Source organism: Centruroides vittatus, unplaced genomic scaffold (assembly GCF_030686945.1).
Source record: "Centruroides vittatus isolate TY-2023 unplaced genomic scaffold, ASM3068694v2 contig_544, whole genome shotgun sequence".
Classification (NCBI taxonomy): domain Eukaryota; kingdom Metazoa; phylum Arthropoda; class Arachnida; order Scorpiones; family Buthidae; genus Centruroides; species Centruroides vittatus.
In genome coordinates, this window is record NW_027122320.1 from 67257 (window position 1) to 89946 (window position 22690).

Consider the following 22690-nt stretch of genomic DNA (forward strand, 5'->3'; position numbering starts at 1 on the left):
TGCTCGCACCTTTATTTTCTAGATTATGAGGGAAAAAAGAAACAGAGAATCATTCGTTCTCAACAATATATTTAATTTCTATTGGATCATTTAAAGGTACAAATATATAGTCAGAATAAGCCATTAATTAATTGTTATGACAACGTCTTATGAAATTCTGTATATCACCATGGACCTTGGACTTACAGATTGACTTGTAGTGATCTTTATTGTAACTCTTTAAAAATACTAAGTCAGTTATTTTTTTCACTCGACTCAATGTAACATAGGTACTGATAGCTGTCTCTTTTTTCTCTATATCTATTTTGACTTTTGGAAGAGTTGACCCCTGTGATTAATGTATCGTCATCGAGTATGCTAAGGTAAAGGGAAACTGTCTACGAGATCACAATATACTGCCATCGTTTGAAGAGCGTGTTATAGGGATTATTGGAAAGAGATTACCAATGATGAATTCCACTAGAATAAACAGAGGAAGATCTGGAGGGCAAGCATTAGGAGCATATATAATGTAGTGTATAGTTCCTAGTGAACCATTGAGGAGACCTCCTTGTACCCATAAGTTGACTCTCAGCAAAATTCTGGCATTAACTGAGAGATACAAATACTTGGAGAGACCGAGAGCCGAGTCATCTTTGGACGAAGGCAGGGCAATATCTGGAGTGTTTTCAGATGCTATATAAGCAACAGGGTACTCCAGTTGACTGTAAGTAGTCTTCGTTGCTTTGTTTAACTCGCTAGTTTGTTGGATATAGCTCTACTACCGTTTGAACTGATCAAGTTCATCTCTGGATAAATAGGCTCGATTTCTTGTTGTCAGAATGTTCAGATCTGCATCAGAGAAATCACCCGAAGCTAGATGGTGTAAGACATTTGTGAAGGAACTATCTGCATTATTTTGTCTGTGAGAATTACTAAGTTCAATGAACTTCTCAAAAGAATCAAATGGAAATGTAATGTAATGTCCCAACCTTGTTGAGACCTTACATTGTAAAAAACACTCAAGTAGAGAGGAGTATCTTTAACAGGGGAAAGCTGATGAAAATCACCAAACAAATAGATAAAAAATCCACCAAACGGCTCATCTTTCTTGGGGTTTATCTCCTTCAATCTTCTCTCGATCATGTTAAGCATTCTTGCACCAATCATTGACATTTCACTCCGCAGCAGCAGTAACATCTGGTTAGTGGAACGAAATCATCCACCCTAATGGTAGCCCAGTTAATAGACAAGTATTTTTCTCGGATAAGCGTGTTTCGGATATTTGGCGAAACAGATATTACGACGTGCCTACAATTCTCTGTGTGCTTTCCCCTTGTTAATATAGTGCTTATTCTACAGTTGTTTTCGAAATCCTCTTTGCTAGTGTTTCCCCACACATTATTTTGGTTGTAAATATATTGTATTATCTTCTCCTCTGTGACAGATTGCGGCACATTCAAAAGTATTATACGGGGTCTCCTCCCCTCAGAGCGTTTACAAATTATTTTATTTTGTAGGCTTTCTATTTCTTTAATTGCTTTTTCCAGCGTCTCGCTTTGTGTTCTGTCTCCTACCCTGATGCATATACCATTGTCCTTTACTTCTCTTACTGCCTTAATTTTGATTTTTAGTTTGTGAGGCTCAATTTTTTTCTTGAGTTCCTCTGTTATTTTTTGCATATTAGTTTGAGGCTCCTCGTTGTTCTTTCGGGTACACTAAGACAGCGTGAGATCCGCCAGTACCTTCTGTGTTGATTTTTTGATTCAGGGATTTCTGTATGTTTTTGGTGGTGGTGCTGGGTTTAATGTTTCGCTTGATAATGTCACTGTAAGTGGGCTGGTGTGTTACCTGTTGTATGTGTTGAACCACTTGTTGGTTGCTTTCCGTATTCTTGATTTTTTTAAGAATACCATGCATTTCACTCAAATAACCAAACATCTTCGTGACGCTTTCTCTTATTTTTATTCTCTAACCTTTTACCCGGTGTCGTTCTATTTTTAGAATCGTTCTACTTACAGAATCGCAAACGTTTTCACAGCCCCTCCTGGGCTCTTCTTCAGGCTTCGTCGAATAGGCCATTAACATTTGAATAAATATTCAATTTGAATTTCTTTCCAGAATATTAGCACGTGCAGCAGCTGGATATTTGTACTGCGCATGCTCGATGCTCCTCCCTTTAAACGCTGTTTTCTAGCACAACCTGCCATGCGCTCGATAGGATCATTTCCTCCTTATGATTAACGCAGGTACTACGTAATCCAGCCTTAAATATCTCCATGGCTTCTAGCCATTTCAATTGCTGTGGGTTATAGCTGGGTATAATGATTTTTGCCGCATGCAGGTCCGCCGTTATCTCCTCTTCCGACGCGTACGTCGCCAGGGCCGTAGTGTATCTACCGTGGTGTATGTCTGACTCGTGCTCCTTTAACCTCACTTTTAACGCACGTTTCGTGGAACCAATGTATGTTAATTGTCTATCGCACCTGTGATCTTCTAGTGGTATCATATATACTCCCGGAAGCCTTTCGGGGTTTGGTGGGTCTTTGCCGTTGCTTAATATTCTGAAGAGAGTCTGACATCTTCTGTACACGATGTTAATTCCTTGTCGGTTGGCCACGGTTTTGTAAATGGATTTCAGCACTGGATTGTATGTGACAGATATCCTTTCATTTTCTTCCTGTCTGATATTCAATGGTTGTGCTGTCTGATTATTTTCCTTTTGGGACTTCTCATGTCTTCTAGACAACTTTTCAATGAGAGCTTTGCTGTATCCATGGCTTATAGCAATATTTTGGATATGATTGAGCTCCGTTTCGAGCGCTTTTTTTGTAGAGGAGTGCGTATGAGCCCTTCTCACTAATGCTCAGAAGGCAGCTATTTTGTATTGAAACGGATCATATGAATTTCTAGGAATATATGTGTGGAACGTGCTAGGCTTTCGGTATACTGATGTAAGTATATTAGCTCCTTCAAAGTTGATATCAATATCCAAGAAGTGCACCCTCGATGAGTCATGCTGCTCCACCTCTAATGTTAGCCCGTACGGATTACTGTTTATGGCTTCGAGGAATAATTTTATGTTCGGTTCTACTTTCCAAAATATAATAATGTCATCAATGTAACGTTTGTACAACAAGATGCTGGGCAAGTATCGCGGTAGGATATTGTTTTCCAATCTCCTAATTACCATTTCGCACAAATCACTCGAGAGCGGGCTGCCCATCGGGACTCCTTTGCCTTGCATGTACGTGATCCCTTTAAATTGGAAAAGAGAGCCATAGCATAACAAACGACGAAAAGCCTGAAGAAGAGCCCAGGAGGGGCTGTGAAAACGTTTGCGATTCTGTAAATAGAACGATTCTAAAAATAGAACGACACCGGGTAAAAGGTTAGAAGGGTTTCTTTTATTATTACAAGTTCCGGTGAATAGAGAGATTATATATTTACATAGCGATGCCGGCTAATGAATATCGAAAACTAATGATAAGCCTAACGAAGGCAAGGGCCAAACTAGAATTTCTTCATAAATGTAAACGGATTGGGGTGTTTCCCATGTCCATTTATCGTATACATCTTCCACCCGGAAATGAACAACTCCTCAATAAAGTACGATGGATGTGCTTAAATAGGGCCATTAAAAGCACTAGGAAATCACTATATTCCTACCTGGCAAGGCTTATAGCAACAGAAGATGCGTTATTTGCACAAAACCCAAGATCCTTGACTGTCGAAAATGCCAAATTATCCAAAATCCAGCAAAGATTGAGCAGTAATCTGAGACAAAAATACGATAGGAAGATAAACTGGATATTCAAGTTTCAGATTCCCATTGAATCAAAAATTAATAAATGTCCATTTGTGATTTGGGACGATATTCAGGTTCCTGACTTTGCCAAGCATGTGTTATCATTTGGACCTTCATACGCGCCTAAACCTCCAATGAACCGAGCAGCCTTATCTTACATCCCGGACTTAGAGATTCTCTTGAAAGGGCTCACGGAGAACCAAAAAGAGTACTATAGATGGATGGCGGCGTTTAAAATAAGAAAATCCAAAGAAACGAAAGAGGTTTATCACTTCCAAGAACAACTAAGGCGAACCATAAGATGGATAAAACGCAACAACATCACTATGGCTAGAGCCGACAAGGATAAACTGTTAGTACTGATGAAGCGGGATACGTATGAAAAAGGCTTAGAAGAATACATTAGCATGACTCGATGTACGGAAGTGCAAGGGGTTTATATAGATAAATTACAATCGCGGGTCAAACGTTTTGCGAACACAAGCCTGGCCAAGAGAATGAAAATGGGAAATATAATAGTTGATGCTCCAGAGATACCGCGGTTATTTGCATTCGCAAAAACACACAAAAAAGCACAGCAACTCAGACCAGTGGTGGACAAGACTAAGGCCCCCACACGTATTTTAGAATCTTTTACTCATAACTTGCTCATCCCGCACCTGGAAGGATACCAATTCAATATAAACAACCCAGCAGAACTTGTAGAAAAATTGAAGAAGATAGCAAAACCAGCTTGTGCTACGGTCTTAGACTTCAGATCGTTGTTTCCGTCGATAGAACTACCACCTTGTTTTTGCGAACTAAGGGACTTTCTGTTTTCGATAGTTGAGGACAACACAATGCACCAACATATTCTCGAACTAGCCCATTTGTTATGCTATGGCTCTCTTTTCCAATTTAAAGGGATCACGTACATGCAAGGCAAAGGAGTCCCGATGGGCAGCCCGCTCTCGGGTGATTTGTGCGAAATGGTAATTAGGAGATTGGAAAACAATATCCTACCGCGATTCTTGCCCAGCATCTTGTTGTACAAACGTTACATTGATGACATTATTATATTTTGGAAAGTAGAACCGGACATAAAATTATTCCTCGAAGCCATAAACAGTAATCCGTACGGGCTAACATTAGAGGTGGAGCAGCACGACTCATCGAGGGTGCACTTCTTGGATATTGATATCAACTTTGAAGGAGCTAATATACTTACATCAGTATACCGAAAGCCTAGCACGTTCCACACATATATTCCTAGAAATTCATATGATCCGTTTCAATACAAAATAGCTGCCTTCCGAGCATTAGTGAGAAGGGCTCATACGCACTCCTCTACAAAAAAAGCGCTCGAAACGGAGCTCAATCATATCCAAAATATTGCTATAAGCCATGGATACAGCAAAGCTCTCATTGAAAAGTTGTCTAGAAGACATGAGAAGTCCCAAAAGGAAAATAATCAGACAGCACAACCATTGAATATCAGACAGGAAGAAAATGAAAGGATATCTATCACATACAATCCAGTGCTGAAATCCATTTACAAAACCGTGGCCAACCGACAAGGAATTAACATCGTGTACAGAAGATGTCAGACTCTCTTCAGAATATTAAGCAACGGCAAAGACCCACCAAACCCCGAAAGGCTTCCGGGAGTATATATGATACCACTAGAAGATCACAGGTGCGATAGACAATTAACATACATTGGTTCCACGAAACGTGCGTTAAAAGTGAGGTTAAAGGAGCACGAGTCAGACATACACCACGGTAGATACACTACGGCCCTGGCGACGTACGCGTCGGAAGAGGAGATAACGGCGGACCTGCATGCGGCAAAAATCATTATACCCAGCTATAACCCACAGCAATTGAAATGGCTAGAAGCCATGGAGATATTTAAGGCTGGATTACGTAGTACCTGCGTTAATCATAAGGAGGAAATGATCCTATCGAGCGCATGGCAGGTTGTGCTAGAAAACAGCGTTTAAAGGGAGGAGCATCGAGCATGCGCAGTACAAATATCCAGCTGCTGCACGTGCTAATATTCTGGAAAGAAATTCAAATTGAATATTTATTCAAATGTTAATGGCCTATTCGACGAAGCCTGAAGAAGAGCCCAGGAGGGGCTGTGAAAACGTTTGCGATTCTGTAAGTAGAACGATTCTAAAAATAGAACGACACCGGGTAAAAGGTTAGAGAATAAAAATAAGAGAAAGCGTCACGAAGATGTTTGGTTATTTGAGTGAAATGCATGGTATTCTTAAAAAAATCAAGAATACGGAAAGCAACCAACAAGTGGTTCAACACATACAACAGGTAACACACCAGCCCACTTACAGTGACATTATCAAGCGAAACATTAAACCCAGCACCACCACCAAAAACATACAGAAATCCCTGAATCAAAAAATCAACACAGAAGGTACTGGCGGATCTCACGCTGTCTTAGTGTACCCGAAAGAACAAGACAACGAAGAGCCTCAAACTAATATGCAAAAAATAACAGAGGAACTCAAGAAAAAAATTGAGCCTCACAAACTAAAAATCAAAATTAAGGCAGTAAGAGAAGTAAAGGACAATGGTATATGCATCAGGGTAGGAGACAGAACACAAAGCGAGACGCTGGAAAAAGCAATTAAAGAAATAGAAAGCCTACAAAATAAAATAATTTGTAAACGCTCTGAGGGGAGGAGACCCCGTATAATACTTTTGAATGTGCCGCAATCTGTCACAGAGGAGAAGATAATACAATATATTTACAACCAAAATAATGTGTGGGGAAACACTAGCAAAGAGGATTTCGAAAACAACTGTAGAATAAGCACTATATTAACAAGGGGAAAGCACACAGAGAATTGTAGGCACGTCGTAATATCTGTTTCGCCAAATATCCAAAACACGCTTATCTGAGAAAAAATACTTGTCTATTAACTGGGCTACCATTAGGGTGGATGATTTCGTTCCACTAACCAGATGTTACTGCTGCTGCGGAGTGGGACATATAGCAAAAAATTGTGATAAGGAACAACACTGCACCCACTGCGGAAAAAATAATAAGTTCTCGGAATGCAACCGCCTGAACGAGCCACCATGCTGCATTAACTGCCATACCAGCAATAAAGATCAACCAAAATCAAGGAAGCAGCCAACAAACCATGGAGCACTTCACCCAAGCTGCCCAATTACAAGAAAACTAAAGGAGACAGCTATAAAACGAACCGATTATGGCTTGTAACACCTCTTCTCAGCACACTAAGACGTCAGCCGCAACTCAGCAAAATCAGATTAATAGCACCATCAACATTCTGCAAATTAATACACAAAGGAGTAAGGCAGCATGCTCCCAACTTATACAGACGGCAAACAAGAATAACATCAATGTCATCTGCATTCAAGAACCTTACCACATTAATAACAGTATAGCGCGTTTCGGCAGATGGAACGTTTTGTCGGGTAATGAAGAAACTAGACCCAAAAGTGGTATCATTTGCTGTAATCCCATGATAGACATTGCCAAAATTCCACACCTTTGCTCTAATAGACTGACAACTGCAATTCTACAAATCGGCGATTCGATAATTATAATTAGTGCTTATTTTTCCCCTGAGGACAAAGACGAAGAATGCATAAAAGAACTCTCAGACACTATCAGGAAAGTAAGTAACAAGAGACTCATGGTGATGGGGGACCTAAATGGCAAATCCCCCATTTGGTTCCACGAAAAAGAGAATAAAAGGGGGAGGATGATATCAGATGTCATGAACGAGTTTAATTTGATATCCACAAACATGACAGCGCACCCCACCTTTTACACCCCCTACTCTAAGGGCTGGACTGACATTTGTTTAGTCTCTGACAACCTCTCCCACTTAATTGACAATTGTGAAACTTTATTATGCCCATCTGCCAGCGACTATAGATTCATCCTAACACAAATCCAACACAACGACTCAACGGTGAACGACAAAATGAATTCATTTCAGATAAAGCAAACTAATTGGACAGCCTTCAGACAGGAATTCACAAATATCTGGCACAAATATACCTTTCCCCCTATCATCAGTCATGAGGGCATGGACAATTATGCCAACTATTTCACAAACGCCTTAAATCAAGCAGGTAAGAAAGCTTTACGTTACAAAAATTTGCCGCCAAGAAAGACTCACTGGTGGGACAACTCTTTGAGTCATATAAAAAAAGAGGTGAATAAACTGAGGAAGAAATATACAAGAGCTAAAAACACTAATGATAAAGACCATTATAGGAATCAATACAAGGAAGCCCTCAAGAAATACAAAAGGCACATAAACAAAGCGAAAACAAACTCGTGGAAGAAATTTTGTTCCGAATCCAATAAAAAAGGACCCTGGGATTTACCATATTACTTGGTCATAAAAAAAAGAAACACTCCTTTCTCCCCGATATCATCGACCCTGATAACGATAATAGCAACCCTGACTGCATTGATATAGAAGATAATATTAAGAAAATCCTTATTTACCACTTTCCGAAAGACAACCAGGACAACGAGACAGAGAATCAAGAACAAATAAGAAATAGTATTAAAAAAGCAACCGAAGTTACCAACGACAGATTGTTTACATTTAAAGAAATAGGAAAGGCCCTCAATAGCATGGCAAATAAAAAATCTCCAGGGGTTGATGGTATCACTGCAGAAATGCTTAAAGAAGCATTCAAGGAAATACCAATAGCCTTCGTCCACCTTCTAAACACCTGTTTAATCACCGGATTCTTCCCCAGCAACTGGAAAATTGGAAATATTAAATTAATCCCTAAAACAGCCAATCCAAAAAAAGCAGAAAATTATCGACCAATCAGTCTTTTACCCACGATGGGAAAATTGCTGGATGGACTATTAATGGACCGTATCAACTGGCATTTACTTTCTACTAACCAACAAAATAGTAGCCAATTTGGCTTTCGCCCAGGGAAATCTACTATCGACGCAGCACTTAAAACGAAACACGTCATTCAAAATGCTTGGAATAAAAACCAACACACCATCCTTGTAAGCATCGACTACCACAAGGCCTTTGACCACTTGTGGTGGCTGAGTGTGCTTAAACGTCTCTGTGATACCGGATGTCCCAACAACATCTATCAACTTGCCAAAGACTATTTAAATAAGAGGAAAATAACCTACATCAGCAACAGTTTCACAATTAACATGGACACTAACAGGGGTTGCCCACAAGGCTCGAGAAGCGGCCCTGGGCTGTGGAACCTTGTGTTCGATGACCTACTAAACACCATAACGCCGAACAGATGCATGACTCTACAAGCTTTCGCTGACGACCTCTTACTAATGATCTCTCACCACAATGTGGATAGGCTGGAAGAAATTACCAACAACTACCTAAAGCAAATATATAACTGGAGCGAAAATAACAAACTCCCCATCAATCATGACAAAACTGTGGAAATGGTGTGTACGAGAAAAAATAAAAGAACCAGACTCCAAAGACAACCTAGGATTTTTATCGGAGGAATAAAAATTAAAATCCATCAGGACATCAAATACTTAGGTATTTACTTTGATGACAAACTAAACTGGCACACACATGTTCGGAACATCTGCCAGCACATAGAGAAAAAGGCAAACTTCATAAATTGGATTACCGCAAAGACCTGGGGAATCAATTACATCAACACGAAATTTATCTACAGGGCGGCAATCGAGCCAGCCCTTCTATACGCCGTCCAGGTGTGGAAAGAGGCCTTAAACAACGTTCACATGAGGCATAAACTGAGCTCAATTCAGAGAAAATTTTTGATAAAAATAAACAGAGCATACAACACGGCCCCCACTAATTCCCTTCAAGTTATGGCAAACATTCCACCTATCCATCTTCAGGCAAAGCAAATCATTTGGTTCTGGTACCTCACTTCTAAAAGCCATCAAACTGACCAGCAATTTTTAGAAAAAGACGATATAAACCTGGAAATAATACTAAAACAACACCTCTATTAACATCAACGAAAATAATTACGGAATCGACAGAAAATTTAAAAAAGATGAATACTCACGTCATCCGGCAGACGAACCAAACTTTACCATCCACTGGGACAACGAAAACAACAGGAATTACAACGCCAAATGAAAGATTTTTACCGACGAATCCAAAAATGATAACGGCACGGGAGCAGGCTTCACAATCCAAAACTCCAACAATAGAACCACCTATCAGTGCTATCTAAAGCTCGCATCTTACTGCTCAAACGCCCAAGCGGAGATGTGGGCAATTCTCAAGGCCCTCCATCACATCAATAATAACCTAGACATCTTTAAAGGCATCATTTATATCTACACCGACAGCAAGATGGCACTTTACAGCTTGAATAACAACAACCACTCTACGGTTCTGACTAACAATGTGCAGAACATGGCCAAGTCACTGGGGAAAAGACGTAATCTTAACTTCACATGGGTCCCGGCCCATACCGGCATAGACGGAAACGAGGCAGCAGACAAGTTGGCTAAACTGGGCGCCAACTCCACCATCGAACCATCTTTCACCGACCTCCCCCAAAATATCCTAAAGAAGCAACTCACTAATATCATCAACATCGTTTGGCAGCAAGAGTGGGAAAATGCCGACACGGGCAGAAACTGTTATCTATTCATTCCCACCATCAACATCAGGAACACCGCCAGGCACTATGTGCCAAATAAATACACCAGCCAGATTCTCACCGGCCACGGCAACTTTCCTGCATATCTTCACAAGTTCAACATAAAGAACTCAAACAAATGTTCCTGCTCACCGAACACGACAGGCAATGCAATGCATTTTGCATTCATCTGCCCAACCTACGATAATCAACGAGCTAAACTCCAGCGAAAATACCTGCTGGACAACACCAACTGGCCACCCAACCCAACGACTATTTTCCAAAACTTTGGAAAATTTTTATGGACTTTCTCACTAAAACCAATGCTCTCAAAGAGCACACCGAAGACAACCCACATCATAGAGATCCAGACGAAAGTCAACCTCAAGAAGCCGATCCAGGACAAGATACGACCGATGAAGACATCACCAATGAAGAAGACACCACCGAAGAAGACTTCACGGAAGAAGATGACGATTAAAACAACACCGTACTTATTTCTGTACCACGAGAAATTGTCTCGTGCATTGTATATACTGTATTAATTTTTATTATTGCTATTACTTTTTAACACTATGTAATCTCTTATATTATGCTACAGCGATCAGAGCTGTCTCTATTGTATATATGGAAATTTTGTTTTTCATATTTTTTGCTTTTATTTCTACTTAATGTACTTATATCATTTAATGTATTTTCAAATTTTTGTCTGTACTTTTATATTTAATGTAATCTTTTTTATAAACAAGCACTTATACTGTGCACTGTATATATTGTATAAATTTTAATAATTGTTTTTATATTTAAACACCATGTAATCCTTTTTATTATGTTACAGCGATCAGAGCTGTCTGTATTGTATATACTTTTGTTTATACAGTCAAACCTGTTTTTATGCGGTGGATAGGGACCGCATTAAAAAAAAAAAAAAAAAAAAAAAAAAATCGCACAAAACTTCACGAGTGGCTATAAAAAATAGTTTTTCGCAACACAATTAAAAAATATTTTTTTTATGCGGTCAATAGGGACCGCATAAAAAAAGTCTCACATAGAAAATAACTCAAAACCGTACGAAATAGAATTTATTGACAACAGATATCAGCACTTGACTGCATTGTCTGTCTATCGTCTGTTTTACATATTTTTGTCCAGGTGGTGTTTTGTTGACTTAAAAAATAAATTATTTCATTTTTCGCATATTCATGCAATGATATTACTATAATAAGTTCATTTATGCTGTAATAAGTTTATTTAGCTATAATATGTCAACGTGAGACATGACAAATAGCACGAGACTAGTCGCCAACTATACCGCACAAATAAAAAAAAATCGCATAAAAAAAATCGCACAAAAAAAGACTGCATAAAAACAGGTTTGACTGTATATTTTTATTTTTGCTTCTTTTTATTGTATTTTCATCATTTAATGTAATTTTTGATTTTGTTTGTACTTTTATATTCTATGTAACCTTTTTATTAATAAATGCGATACGGACGCTCTCTGGTCTCACGCCTTCTTTCACTCTATCCTATCTCGCTTTTTTCACACTTCTCAACTCAAGCTTTCTCTTCTTTCCTATTCCAACAGGACATAAGACTGTACCAAACAGTCAGCTCTCTATTATCTTTAGTCAAATGTCTCCTGTTGGACCTGGAGACATTGCATGCTGGAACTCCTGGATTCAAACACCGTGTCAGCTAAAAAACTGAGGGCCCTGGATCTGGCAATCAAAACCCTTTGGAACTCAAAACACACTGTGATAAACTCCCCCATTCTCCTCAATGACACAAGGTTGATGGTTGAATGCTAGAAAGGCAGCCAAATGCAGTTGGTTTAACCTCAGCCCGTGGCAACACGCGTCACATAAAACTCCTTCCGCACAGTAAAAGAGAAGCAGTTTCCTAGGAGAAAGAGTAGGCTTTGCACACCCAGTGCTGGCCTAGGGGCCACGGCCTGCATGCTGAAGCCAGCGGGGCGAGGAATCGTACTTTTGTTGCCAAAGCCTTGCTGGTGGCCAGGGGGATAGCGCCTGCAGTGGCTCGCAGGATCCTGCTAGCTGTTGTCTACCGTGACGGAGGGTTGGCAGAGCCTCTCTGTGGCATACGGTCAACTTCCTTGCGTCTTGAGGGGAGAGAAGTGCTTATAGACCCAGTCATGCGTTGGACAGGTCGTAATCAACCCAGAGAACAGACTGTGGGAAGAAAGCGTCCTAGTAGGGATAAGGAGGCGGCCCAAGCCAAGCAACCAGCCAGGCTGGGGTGACCTTGGGTAGGCGGCCATTTAAATGGGTAGTTGTCCCGGCAGTGGGCTGAACCACTGATCAGGCAATAAGAGAGCAAATATGGTCCCTCAGTAAGTCCAGGTCTGTGCGGAGGCTCTTAAATGCTTACTCCGATGTCTGAAAGGACATGGAGCACCCATGGAATGCTTGGAGTGACCTCAACCCCTCTCCTTATATTTTATTTTTCAAAGGGGGGTTAGTGCATGCAACCCTGTGCTCTCAGCAATACAAAGTAAAGACTTCTGAGCAAGCAGGAAGTATTGATGAGCTGTCAAGAAACAATGGTGTCTCTGGCACTGCAATCAAAAAACAGCAGTCCCACAAGAAGAGGAATGCCAGCAAGAAAAAGGCTAGCAACAAGTTGGATCTACAGGCTGTTGTGGTCGCTGAGAGGGTCGAGAAGATTGTTGATCTCACTTCCAACTCAGACCCTGAATGGGCTGATGCTGTCGCCCTAAAGGAAAGTGTAGCCAATAACATGGTGGCCACTACCAATGAAGGAGCGACCTGCAGGCAACTGCGTGTTGAAGGCAAGGCAACCTCAGATTTGTAGCTGCTGGGGAGTGGTGGCCCCCAGAGTTCTCTTCCCGTTTCTACAGCCAATAGCTGTCCTACCTCAGCTGGAAACAAAGAAGAGGGAACTGCAACAGCAACCAGAGAGGTTGCCTCAATTAAAGCTGAAGCCGAGACATCTCACACGGATCTGGGACAAACGATTGCTTCAACTAGCGAAGTTGCAAACTCTTCCTCTGCTGAAAGGCAAGAAGAAGCTGCAGCAGAAATGCTCAGAAGTGAGCAAGGAGATCGAGGGCATCTCTGAGGTGCTACTGTTGACCTTTTTCTGCTAAGCTGATCAAGAACCTTATACTTTTGAAGGGGTTAAGCAAAAACTAGTAAAATGCTATGAAAAGCAAGAGTTTAAGAAAAAGAACACCCTTGACCAACTTCTGTGCATTTTAAGCAGAACAATAATGAAACAACAATGTTATATGTATGAATACTCTTTTGTCAAAAGCTGCATCTAAAAATTAAGAAAATTAATTCATTAAGGGACAATATTGTTAGAGAAAGGTTTAAAGTCCCAACTGAGAGGACATGTATCAAGAAGCAAACCTCAGTCCTTAGATCAAGTAATTAAGGAAGCAGAGTGGAAAGAACGGGTAGAACTCAAATGTAACTGTAATAGGGAAAGTAAATTTGTACATACAGTTAAAATAACAAACCCAAATATTACTGAGGACCCAGGTAGTGTGGTGAATAATGTAAAAATCAAGGAAAATGATAGACTAGAAAAGTTGGAAGTGATGGTGGGATCTTTGTGTGATACCATTAAGAGATTGACCAAAAGACTGAGTGAAAATTTAAACAAAATAAGAAAGGCCTCAAGAGATGTTATATTTGTAGGAGTCCCCAGCACCTTGCCCGTCAATGCCCCCAACGGAATAGGAATACTTTAGACTAATTTCAGAACATGATGATAACCGGTATCAAGTCCCATATGTCAAGCTAAACCTGGCTTCTAAGGTGATTTTCTCTCAGAAAGGGCTCCCCCTAATTTTTGGTGATTTGTATGGTACGAATATTAAATTCCCGGTAGATACTGGTGCAGAAAGGTCTGTAATAAACCTGAAGATAGCCCAGAGTGATATTTGGAGCAAGGGCCCAAGCAGAGCACTCCACAGGAGCTTGTAACGCATACGAAAGATCAGTGGAAAAATCATTGAGTGCAAGTGGGAGTCTAGTATTACAATAAATAGAGAGAAGAGAACTCAGAATGTTCGGATGACTTGTATGGATTTAACATCTGACATAAAATATGGAGGAATCTTGAGAATGGATGTGTTAAACAGATTCCCAGAATTATTAATTAAAATAGGAAAAAACATACAAATTAGAAAGGAAACTGAAGAGAGTTGAATTTATCAGTGTTATGAATTCAGAGATGATGATTGTGGTAGCTTAAGAGAAATTGATTTATCTCATCTAGGGAGTTACGAAAGGAGCAAAGTGGAGTGCATTTTTATCAACCACCCCAGGTGTTTCACGCACAGTATTGAAGATTTGACGGATACCAAGGAATTCGTTCACACACCAATAGTTAAGAGTAACAAAGTAATTAATACAAAACAGTATAAAATCCTGCAATGTTATCTGAGTGACCTCAAGATGATGATAGGCTCATATCTGAAGGCTGGGATTTGTGAGGAGAATATTGGTATGAACTGTAAATAATAAACTTTTAATTTTATCAATGCTGAACAATTCTTCGGATTCTGTCTTTTGCTCTCGGATACAACACAAAAACTGATAAGGTAACCTTAAGCAGAAATGTTCACTTTCTGGAAAACAATAAGCACATAACACCATAATAATGAAAATTCCAAACAAGTTATAATAGGATATATTACTAATTCAAAAGAAGAATATGAAACAAAAACAAGTAAACAAGAAATGGAAGAAACTAGCACACATTTAAGATGATCAGAACAAAATACTACTGGATTACCTCCCAGAAGTTTAATAAAAACAATCAATTTATCAGTGATAGAGAAATCAGTAGAACCTAGAGAATATAGCAAGGCAATCACAAGTAAACATTCCAAAAAATGAATCAAAGCCATGGATAAGGAAATAGCAACCACAAAGCACAATGGAACGTGGACAATTATTAAACTACCTCCAGATAAAACTACAATAGGAAGTAGATGGGTATACAAAATTAAGAAAAACAAAAACAATACAGTAAACTGTTTTAAGACTTGTTTAATCACTCAAGGATTCACACAAAAGTATGCCTTTGACTATGATGATGTATATGCCCACATTCAAAATTGACATCCTACAAACACTTCTAACTACAGACAGAATTAAAAACGTGAAAGTTAAGCATTATGACATGAAATGGCTTACTAAAATAGAGACTTGTCACATAAAGTATACATGAAACAACCTGAAGGATACAAAGAAGGATTGTCAGATATAGTTTGCAAATTATTAAAAACATACATGGCATTAAACAAGGAGCGAATGAATGAAACAAAAAATACAATGAAACATTGCTATTGTGAGAATTCAAATGTGGGAATAGAATTATTTTTTATAAATCAACTTTTGATGTAATATTTTGTGGTTAAAAGTGATACTTTTTCCACTATTTGACAATAAAATTTGATGTGAACAAGGAAATAGAACTTCCTTGTTCACCGTCCACTTCCTGAGAAAAATATTATCATCACTGATGACAAGACTTCTAGCATGCAAGGCTCATCTAGACATCCTGTCAGATGGTCAAAATACTGACCTGCAATTGGAGAAAATTTTCATATAATAGGGTACAAAACTGCCATTTTAACACAGACCCTTCGATACACAGAAGATGCAATAAAAATCTGAGGTTGCTGTCAGTCTCCAAAATATTTTGGTCTATGTGCCATATATCATCTGCTTCTCCTCTGAATAATAATCCATCATATGTGCGCAGATCCCTCAAGTCAACGGACATACCAGAGGAAAACATTCCTGAAGGAATATAGACAGCCTGCAACACCATATACTCATCTGAATGTTACTTCAAGATTATTTATGAGGTACTTTACAGATAAATCGATGTAAACTCTCTCTCAATAAATATAGAATTATAGGTTGATAATCTGATGTTGTCATGTTAATGCTTGTATTTTCATCTTTTGTTTGGTTATCATTAAATATATTGTTTGGTTATAATAAGAATGTTATTTGACTTCCATAAACTCAACATCTATCGACGCAACTCCATGATTCTCCACTCGAATCAGAATTGATACCCTCCTTGTTTTTAGAAACACTTAAATTTAATCTATAATGCAAGTTAGGACAGGAGTAAAACTATCCTAACTGGTGTCAGGTCCTGACATTTAACAGATATCAATATCCTGAAGACAAATCAACTATTTCGCCATCCAATGAGGAAGTGAGCAGTTCTTACCTAATTGTCGTAAGAACTAGACATAGAATATTATATTCTCACCCAACTTGTCACTATCTAAAGGATTTAGAAGTGTAGCCAATCCTTGTCTTTATACCAGGGGCCATAAAAGATGCTTGTATTTAGCAATTCATGTAGATGATGTAATAGCAATGGCCACAGAGATGAACGTATGTTAACAGACTTCAAGACAGAAATAAAAGAAAAATTTTAAATCAAGAATTTAGGTAACTTAAAATATTATCTGAGAATATAATTTGGAAGAGATGAGAATGAAACATATTCACTCCACCAAAAAAATTATATTAAGAATAAATTGTAAAAATTTAACTTATATGTTTTAAGACCATCTATTACTTTACTTCTTCCCTCTACCCTCTTTTCTAAAACTCTTCTTTCCAACTTTCTAGGGCAGATGTCTGCATAAACACAGACAGCCCCTCTAATTTTTAAATAAATAAATAAATTATAAACTGGAGAAATTGGATGCTGCTCATTTTAGAAATATACTATTCATTTACTACATAAATTAATATACTGTACTGTACACATATTTAAATTTTCTGAATAACTGAAAAATTATAAAATGTTGAACTTACATTTAAATGATCAAGCGTTTTAGTTTTAATCTCTTCACAGTCTGCATGAAGCCTTTCAAATATAATAGAGTCTGCACCTTTACAATATAGCTTTAACTTTCCTTCTCTTCTAAGAATAACCTGAGAAATTATATTTTATCTGTTTAGATACACTGTATATACAGGGACATAAAAGTAAATTCAGAATTTCTTCACAGCAATCTGAGGCAGTCTTAGAAATAAGACTATTGACAAAATACACATGCATCAAGTCACTGAAGAAAAAAGCATCAAACAGTCAACATCTGAACCTGCTCTGACATTTTGTGAGAATATGACAGAAGAGCAGCTACACTAGAATAACTTTCCACTGGAAAGTTGCCCTTACAAATCAAGAAAACACAAGTTTATAACATAGCCAAGAAGTTCAGGGAGTCTGACAAACAGAATTTGACTCCTGACAGGATAACTAACAGTAAGTGTTCTAATTGCAAGAAAAGTATGGAATTCATAGCCAAATTGAAGAAAATTGATCAGGATGATGTGCAAACATGATTGATCTTACAAAAAAAAAAAATGGGCATGTCAAGGTCAGAAATTAGTCTGGCTACCATTCTTTCATCCTCAGGAATTGCCAGCTCTTTACTGAGAGAGCAGGGAGGACAGAAAACTGAAGTCCTTGCTAAACAACATCAAATGTGTAAGTGCAAGAGGACATTAAGAACAGCAAGGTGAATTGCTAAAATGACCATTGATCTGCCAGAATGCCTCTGATGTACCTACCATCGTGCACATCAAATTTCCTGCCTCTGTGATGGTTGAGAGTTGTGTACAATGAGGGTGGTGTCATGGTGTCCCACTTCTTTAGCAAGGGCTTGACTGCAACAACAATGTGCTGGAGGACAGTTGTGAAGCCCTGAATAGACCAAGTGGCTGCTGGAAGTCTGTTCAAATAGGACTCCATTCCAGGACTCTCACAGCCAGATGCAAACTTAGCTTTATTGCAACCTCCTACTCCACTGGTCCCAACTTGTAGCCCTCATCCAGTCCCAACTGCAATCCCTTTGACTACTTATATGTGAGACTTGGTCGAGGCAATGGTAAATGTGAATCATCACAATACCAAGAATGCTCTAAAGCAGTGATTCTCAAAGTGGGGGGTCACAAAAAAATTGATGCAAGATCAATTTTTTTTTCAAATATTTTATAAATTTACTATGGACTCATGTTTAGAAATAGTAGAAATAAAAAATATATTAAATAATTTTTACTTAAATAAATTGCACATATAAATAATAAAAACAATATAAATATTTTAATACAAGCCTAAATATAACATTCAAAAATTTGTGCACTATTGGAGAATACCCCGAACTTCCACTCTACTCCTAAACTGTAATAGAACAACATTGTCATTTGGAACGGTGTTTGCTAGCAGCACTGAGTCTGTAGGCAAGTAGAGTTAGAAATACAATAGAGCATCGATTATCCGAATACCAATCACCCAATAGCATTTCAGTTGGCAAATTCAAATTTCCGCTAGTGCTGTAGCACGGCAATATTTGGCTATGTCTTGGGCTACTCTGATACCATTTTTGTTGGTATGTGTGTTTTAGCTGGCAGCACTGGCACGACCATGAGAGATTACTTAAGGACATACCAGAATTTGAACGAGACTTTTTTCCCATTGTGAGTGGTATGTTTTGCTTGTTTTTCTGAGAACTGTGTGTTGTGCTGAATTGGAACATTTTCAGACTAGATTAAGTTCTGAAATATAATTTTTTTTTGTTTTATATTTTTCAATATATTTATTTTGTTTGTGCAAAATAAAAAAACAATTTTTAAAGATACAATAGCCACGATTATTATTTTAAAAAATTTCGTTAGTCTTAACATTGACAAAAATTCAATGCAAAGTGACAAGCAATGAAAAAAATTTCAACATGGGATACATTAATTAAACAAAAAAAATTAACTCCTTCTTAATTTAAATTAACCCCCCTCCGGAATGTTTTTCTACACATACCCATTCTTCAGGGTTCCTTTGAAATTTTTAAGTTCATAACGAGGGTCGCAGACCAAAATGTTTGAGAAACACTGCTCTAAAAGCTTCCATCACAGAGGCAATGATGAACATGGACAGGGATCAGGTCAAGTGTGCCTGCAGCCATTTCAGGTCAAGCTGGAAAAGGTCACAGAAGTTCATGGAGACTACATAGAATAATTTCATTCCATATGTTATGCACTACTTTCGTACCAATTTTTGTAAGTTTCAATATCTACATTAAACAACACCGGGGTAAAGTAATCTATGTACCAAAGCCTGTTACTGGTCTGAAACGCAAATAAAAAATAAAAGAATGAAAAAACAGTACTTCACAAATGTTTTCAAACCAGAAACGGTTCTTCAGGTGAAATGACGAATTTCTGATGGAATGAAACTAAATAAGAACAGGATGATTTGAAAGTTCATTCGAATACAGTGTTTCTTAATGTCATCTTACTGGGCATGCGCGCTCTAGCTGGTAGAATTTGTCGAGATTTACAAGTCGTTGTCCTTTAGTGCTTGCCACGCTATGGACAGTCAATTCCTCCTTGTGTTGATACATGTGTTGATGAGGCTAGATCTGTAGATAAAAATGGCCTCCAACCACCTTAGATGTTCTGTGCGTGGTGAGGTGAGGATGACCCTCGCCTGGTTAAAATCCGGCTCTATGTCTAGATCACAAGTATAAATGGTGAGAGCAGTGGTGGTCCTTGCATGTTGTATATCACTGAGGTGCTCATTCATTTTAACCCCCAAATAGTGGTTAGTGGAACTGATGTAGATGAGGTCTCTATCACATCTGTGATCCCTAAGTGGGATGCTGTATACTACAGAGAATCTGTCCAGGTTGGAATGTTCTTTCCGTTACAAAAGATGTCAAATACAGCTGGACCCCTCCTGTATGAGATGCAAATGTGGCGCTTCTTGGCTATCTCGGTATATAGTGATTTGAGATATAGGTTGAAAGTGACTGGAACCCTTTCTTCATCTTCAGGTCGGTTTTCGCCATTGTCGACTCGGACTGCACATTGGGAGCAGTGGAATCTGTTGATCAATTTACAGGTGAGCTTTGGGTACCAATGGTTAGTGGCTATGCGATGTGAATGTTTCAGTTCAGAATGGAGAGTTTGTTGAGTAGACAAGTTGCACCTGTTGCACCTGCCTAGTTACGGCAGTGACTCACAATATAAGGGTACTCCTCCAAATGGGGAGAGAATAGGTTGTGTGTGAGCTTCTCATGCTTGTGTCTCGGTGCTGTAGCTTTATTGATAACAGGGCATAGTTGTTGTCCCTGTTTATGAGTGTTAGCAAATGCAAAAAGCCAGCTAGAGTGCACATGCCCAGTAGGACATCAAGAAACATGTATTTGAATGAACTTTCAAATCATCGTGTTCTTATTTAGTTGTATTCCATCAGAAATTCACCATTTCACATGAAGAAGAACCGTTTCTGGTTCGAAAACATTTGTGAAGTACTGTTTTTCATTCTTTTCATTTTTTATTTGAGTTTCACACCAGTAACAGGCTTTGTACATAGATAATTGCTTTTAATTACAGTACTGTAACTTATCTGAATTTACTTCAATGACTCTGTGTGTATATATATATATATATATAAAACAATTGTTAATAATAAGAACAATATCTGTTTCAAAACAGTGACATTTACAGACATGCGCTTCCTGACGTTATTGAAATCAAGTATGGCAAGCAGCTCATAATCCTGTCTCTGTCCCATAACATCAATGGATATGGTAGTAGGTGTGCGATTCTAAATTAAAAATGATTATCATCAAATTCTTGAACTCTCTTTCATTGATTAAAATGTTTGAGAGATGCTTACCCTGAAAACAAAACCAAAATTTCTAGCAGCTGATGTTAAAGCAGCTTCATCAGGAGATTGAGCTTGATATTCTAAATGTCCTGAATAATATTAGACACATAACATTAGTTAATTCATAAACATTTAATAAAATTATTAAAATGGAGCGAATATAATTATAAATAAAAGGTTTCTTCTACCAATAGTAAAACTAGTGATCTTTATCACATTGTAGACGATAGAGTCGCAAGATTGTTTGTTTTTGTGTGTTGTTTCTTTTGTTTTAGTGTCTGTTATAGCAAAGCGACAGAGTAGTGATTGGAAGAACTAAAATAAACTTTAAGTTCCTTGCATTAGAGTCATAGAGCATGTGATTTATTTCTTTGAAGTTTCTTTTTGTTTTGTTCCTGCACAGGGAATACTCTAAAGATCAAGTACTTCCCCACATAATTGGCACCCGCGACAGGATTTGCTCTCAAGACTCCATTTTCACACCAAGTTATAGTAGTTCAGGTTGTGAAAACATAATCAACAAAAATGGAATCTGAAACCCAGGTTAGTTCAGCAAAACAGTCGGCGATGTATCCACCGTTAATTGCCAGATACCTTGGAATGGTCCCCACATTCACAAGGACACCATCAGACATGATTTCGATTAAAGAATTTTTCTTACAATTTGAAAACTTTGCTAAGCTAGCCGCATGGAGAAAGTCAGATTACCTTACAATAGCCAGTGCTAAATTAAAAGGGAAACCTCTAACTTTTCTTAATGACGCCCGGGCTATGTATGGAGAAGATTATGATAAAATAAGGGAAAGAATCATTGGAAAATTTCAACAATGTGTGAAGGAAGGCAGAGAGGCTTTAAGACACTATACAGGTATTAGACAACGGAAAGAAGAAGATCTATGGGAGTTCCGTGTTCGCCTATGCGAAGCAGTTGACCAAGTGATCGGGGCTAACCCACATCTTGAACCTAACAAAAGACAACTACTTTTGGATCAATTTATTAGGGGCTTAGATATTTGTTTACGTCGTGAAGTACTGAACCATCAACCCGTATTGTTTGATAAAGCAGCCGAACTGGCAGAGAAGGCTAATGAGATCAAGCAAAAGTTTTTTCATAAAGAGAGCACGTGTTACGTTAATATGGCAGAAACCACCACAAAAACTGAGGAGGATGTCACCAACAATAAGGGAGTAGGTGAACACAAGGAAGGCAATTTGCTGTAGAGAAGCTTGTAAGACAGGTGGAAGAACTTTCGGAGAACATGAGTCGAATGACAACCATTAACAGAAAAGACCAGATCCGAGAAACAGCAGACTATGTGTGTTACGCTTGTGGTTACCCGGGACATATTGCACGTAACTGCCCAACAAAAACAAAACAACAGTTAAACTAACAAGGGCTTGCAATAGTGGCCAGGATTGCAGGCTCAGCCATGTTTGTAAGCTGGCCCTGAACATAAGACAAAACACTAATGGTTTACCGGTATGTGGAGGAGCAATTGGGACAACGAAGGTCCGATTTCTCATCGATACAGGGTCGGAAAGATCGTTAATGAATCTTGACACAGTAAAGAT

At 38.6% G+C, this 22690-nt stretch overlaps 1 protein-coding gene across 1 annotated transcript in view; it reads right to left on the reverse strand.

Annotated features, from left to right (window-relative positions):
• Window positions 1–22690, reverse strand: part of LOC136978506 (phospholipid-transporting ATPase ID-like) — a 145340-nt gene that overhangs the window by 15335 nt on the left and 107315 nt on the right. The window contains exons 12-14 of the mRNA XM_067274224.1: window positions 21128–21207; window positions 20954–21055; window positions 17260–17379 (exon numbers count right to left, since the gene is read on the reverse strand). Coding sequence (XP_067130325.1) covers window positions 17260–17379; window positions 20954–21055; window positions 21128–21207 — 302 coding nt within the window. The remainder of the gene's footprint in view (window positions 1–17259; window positions 17380–20953; window positions 21056–21127; window positions 21208–22690) is intronic.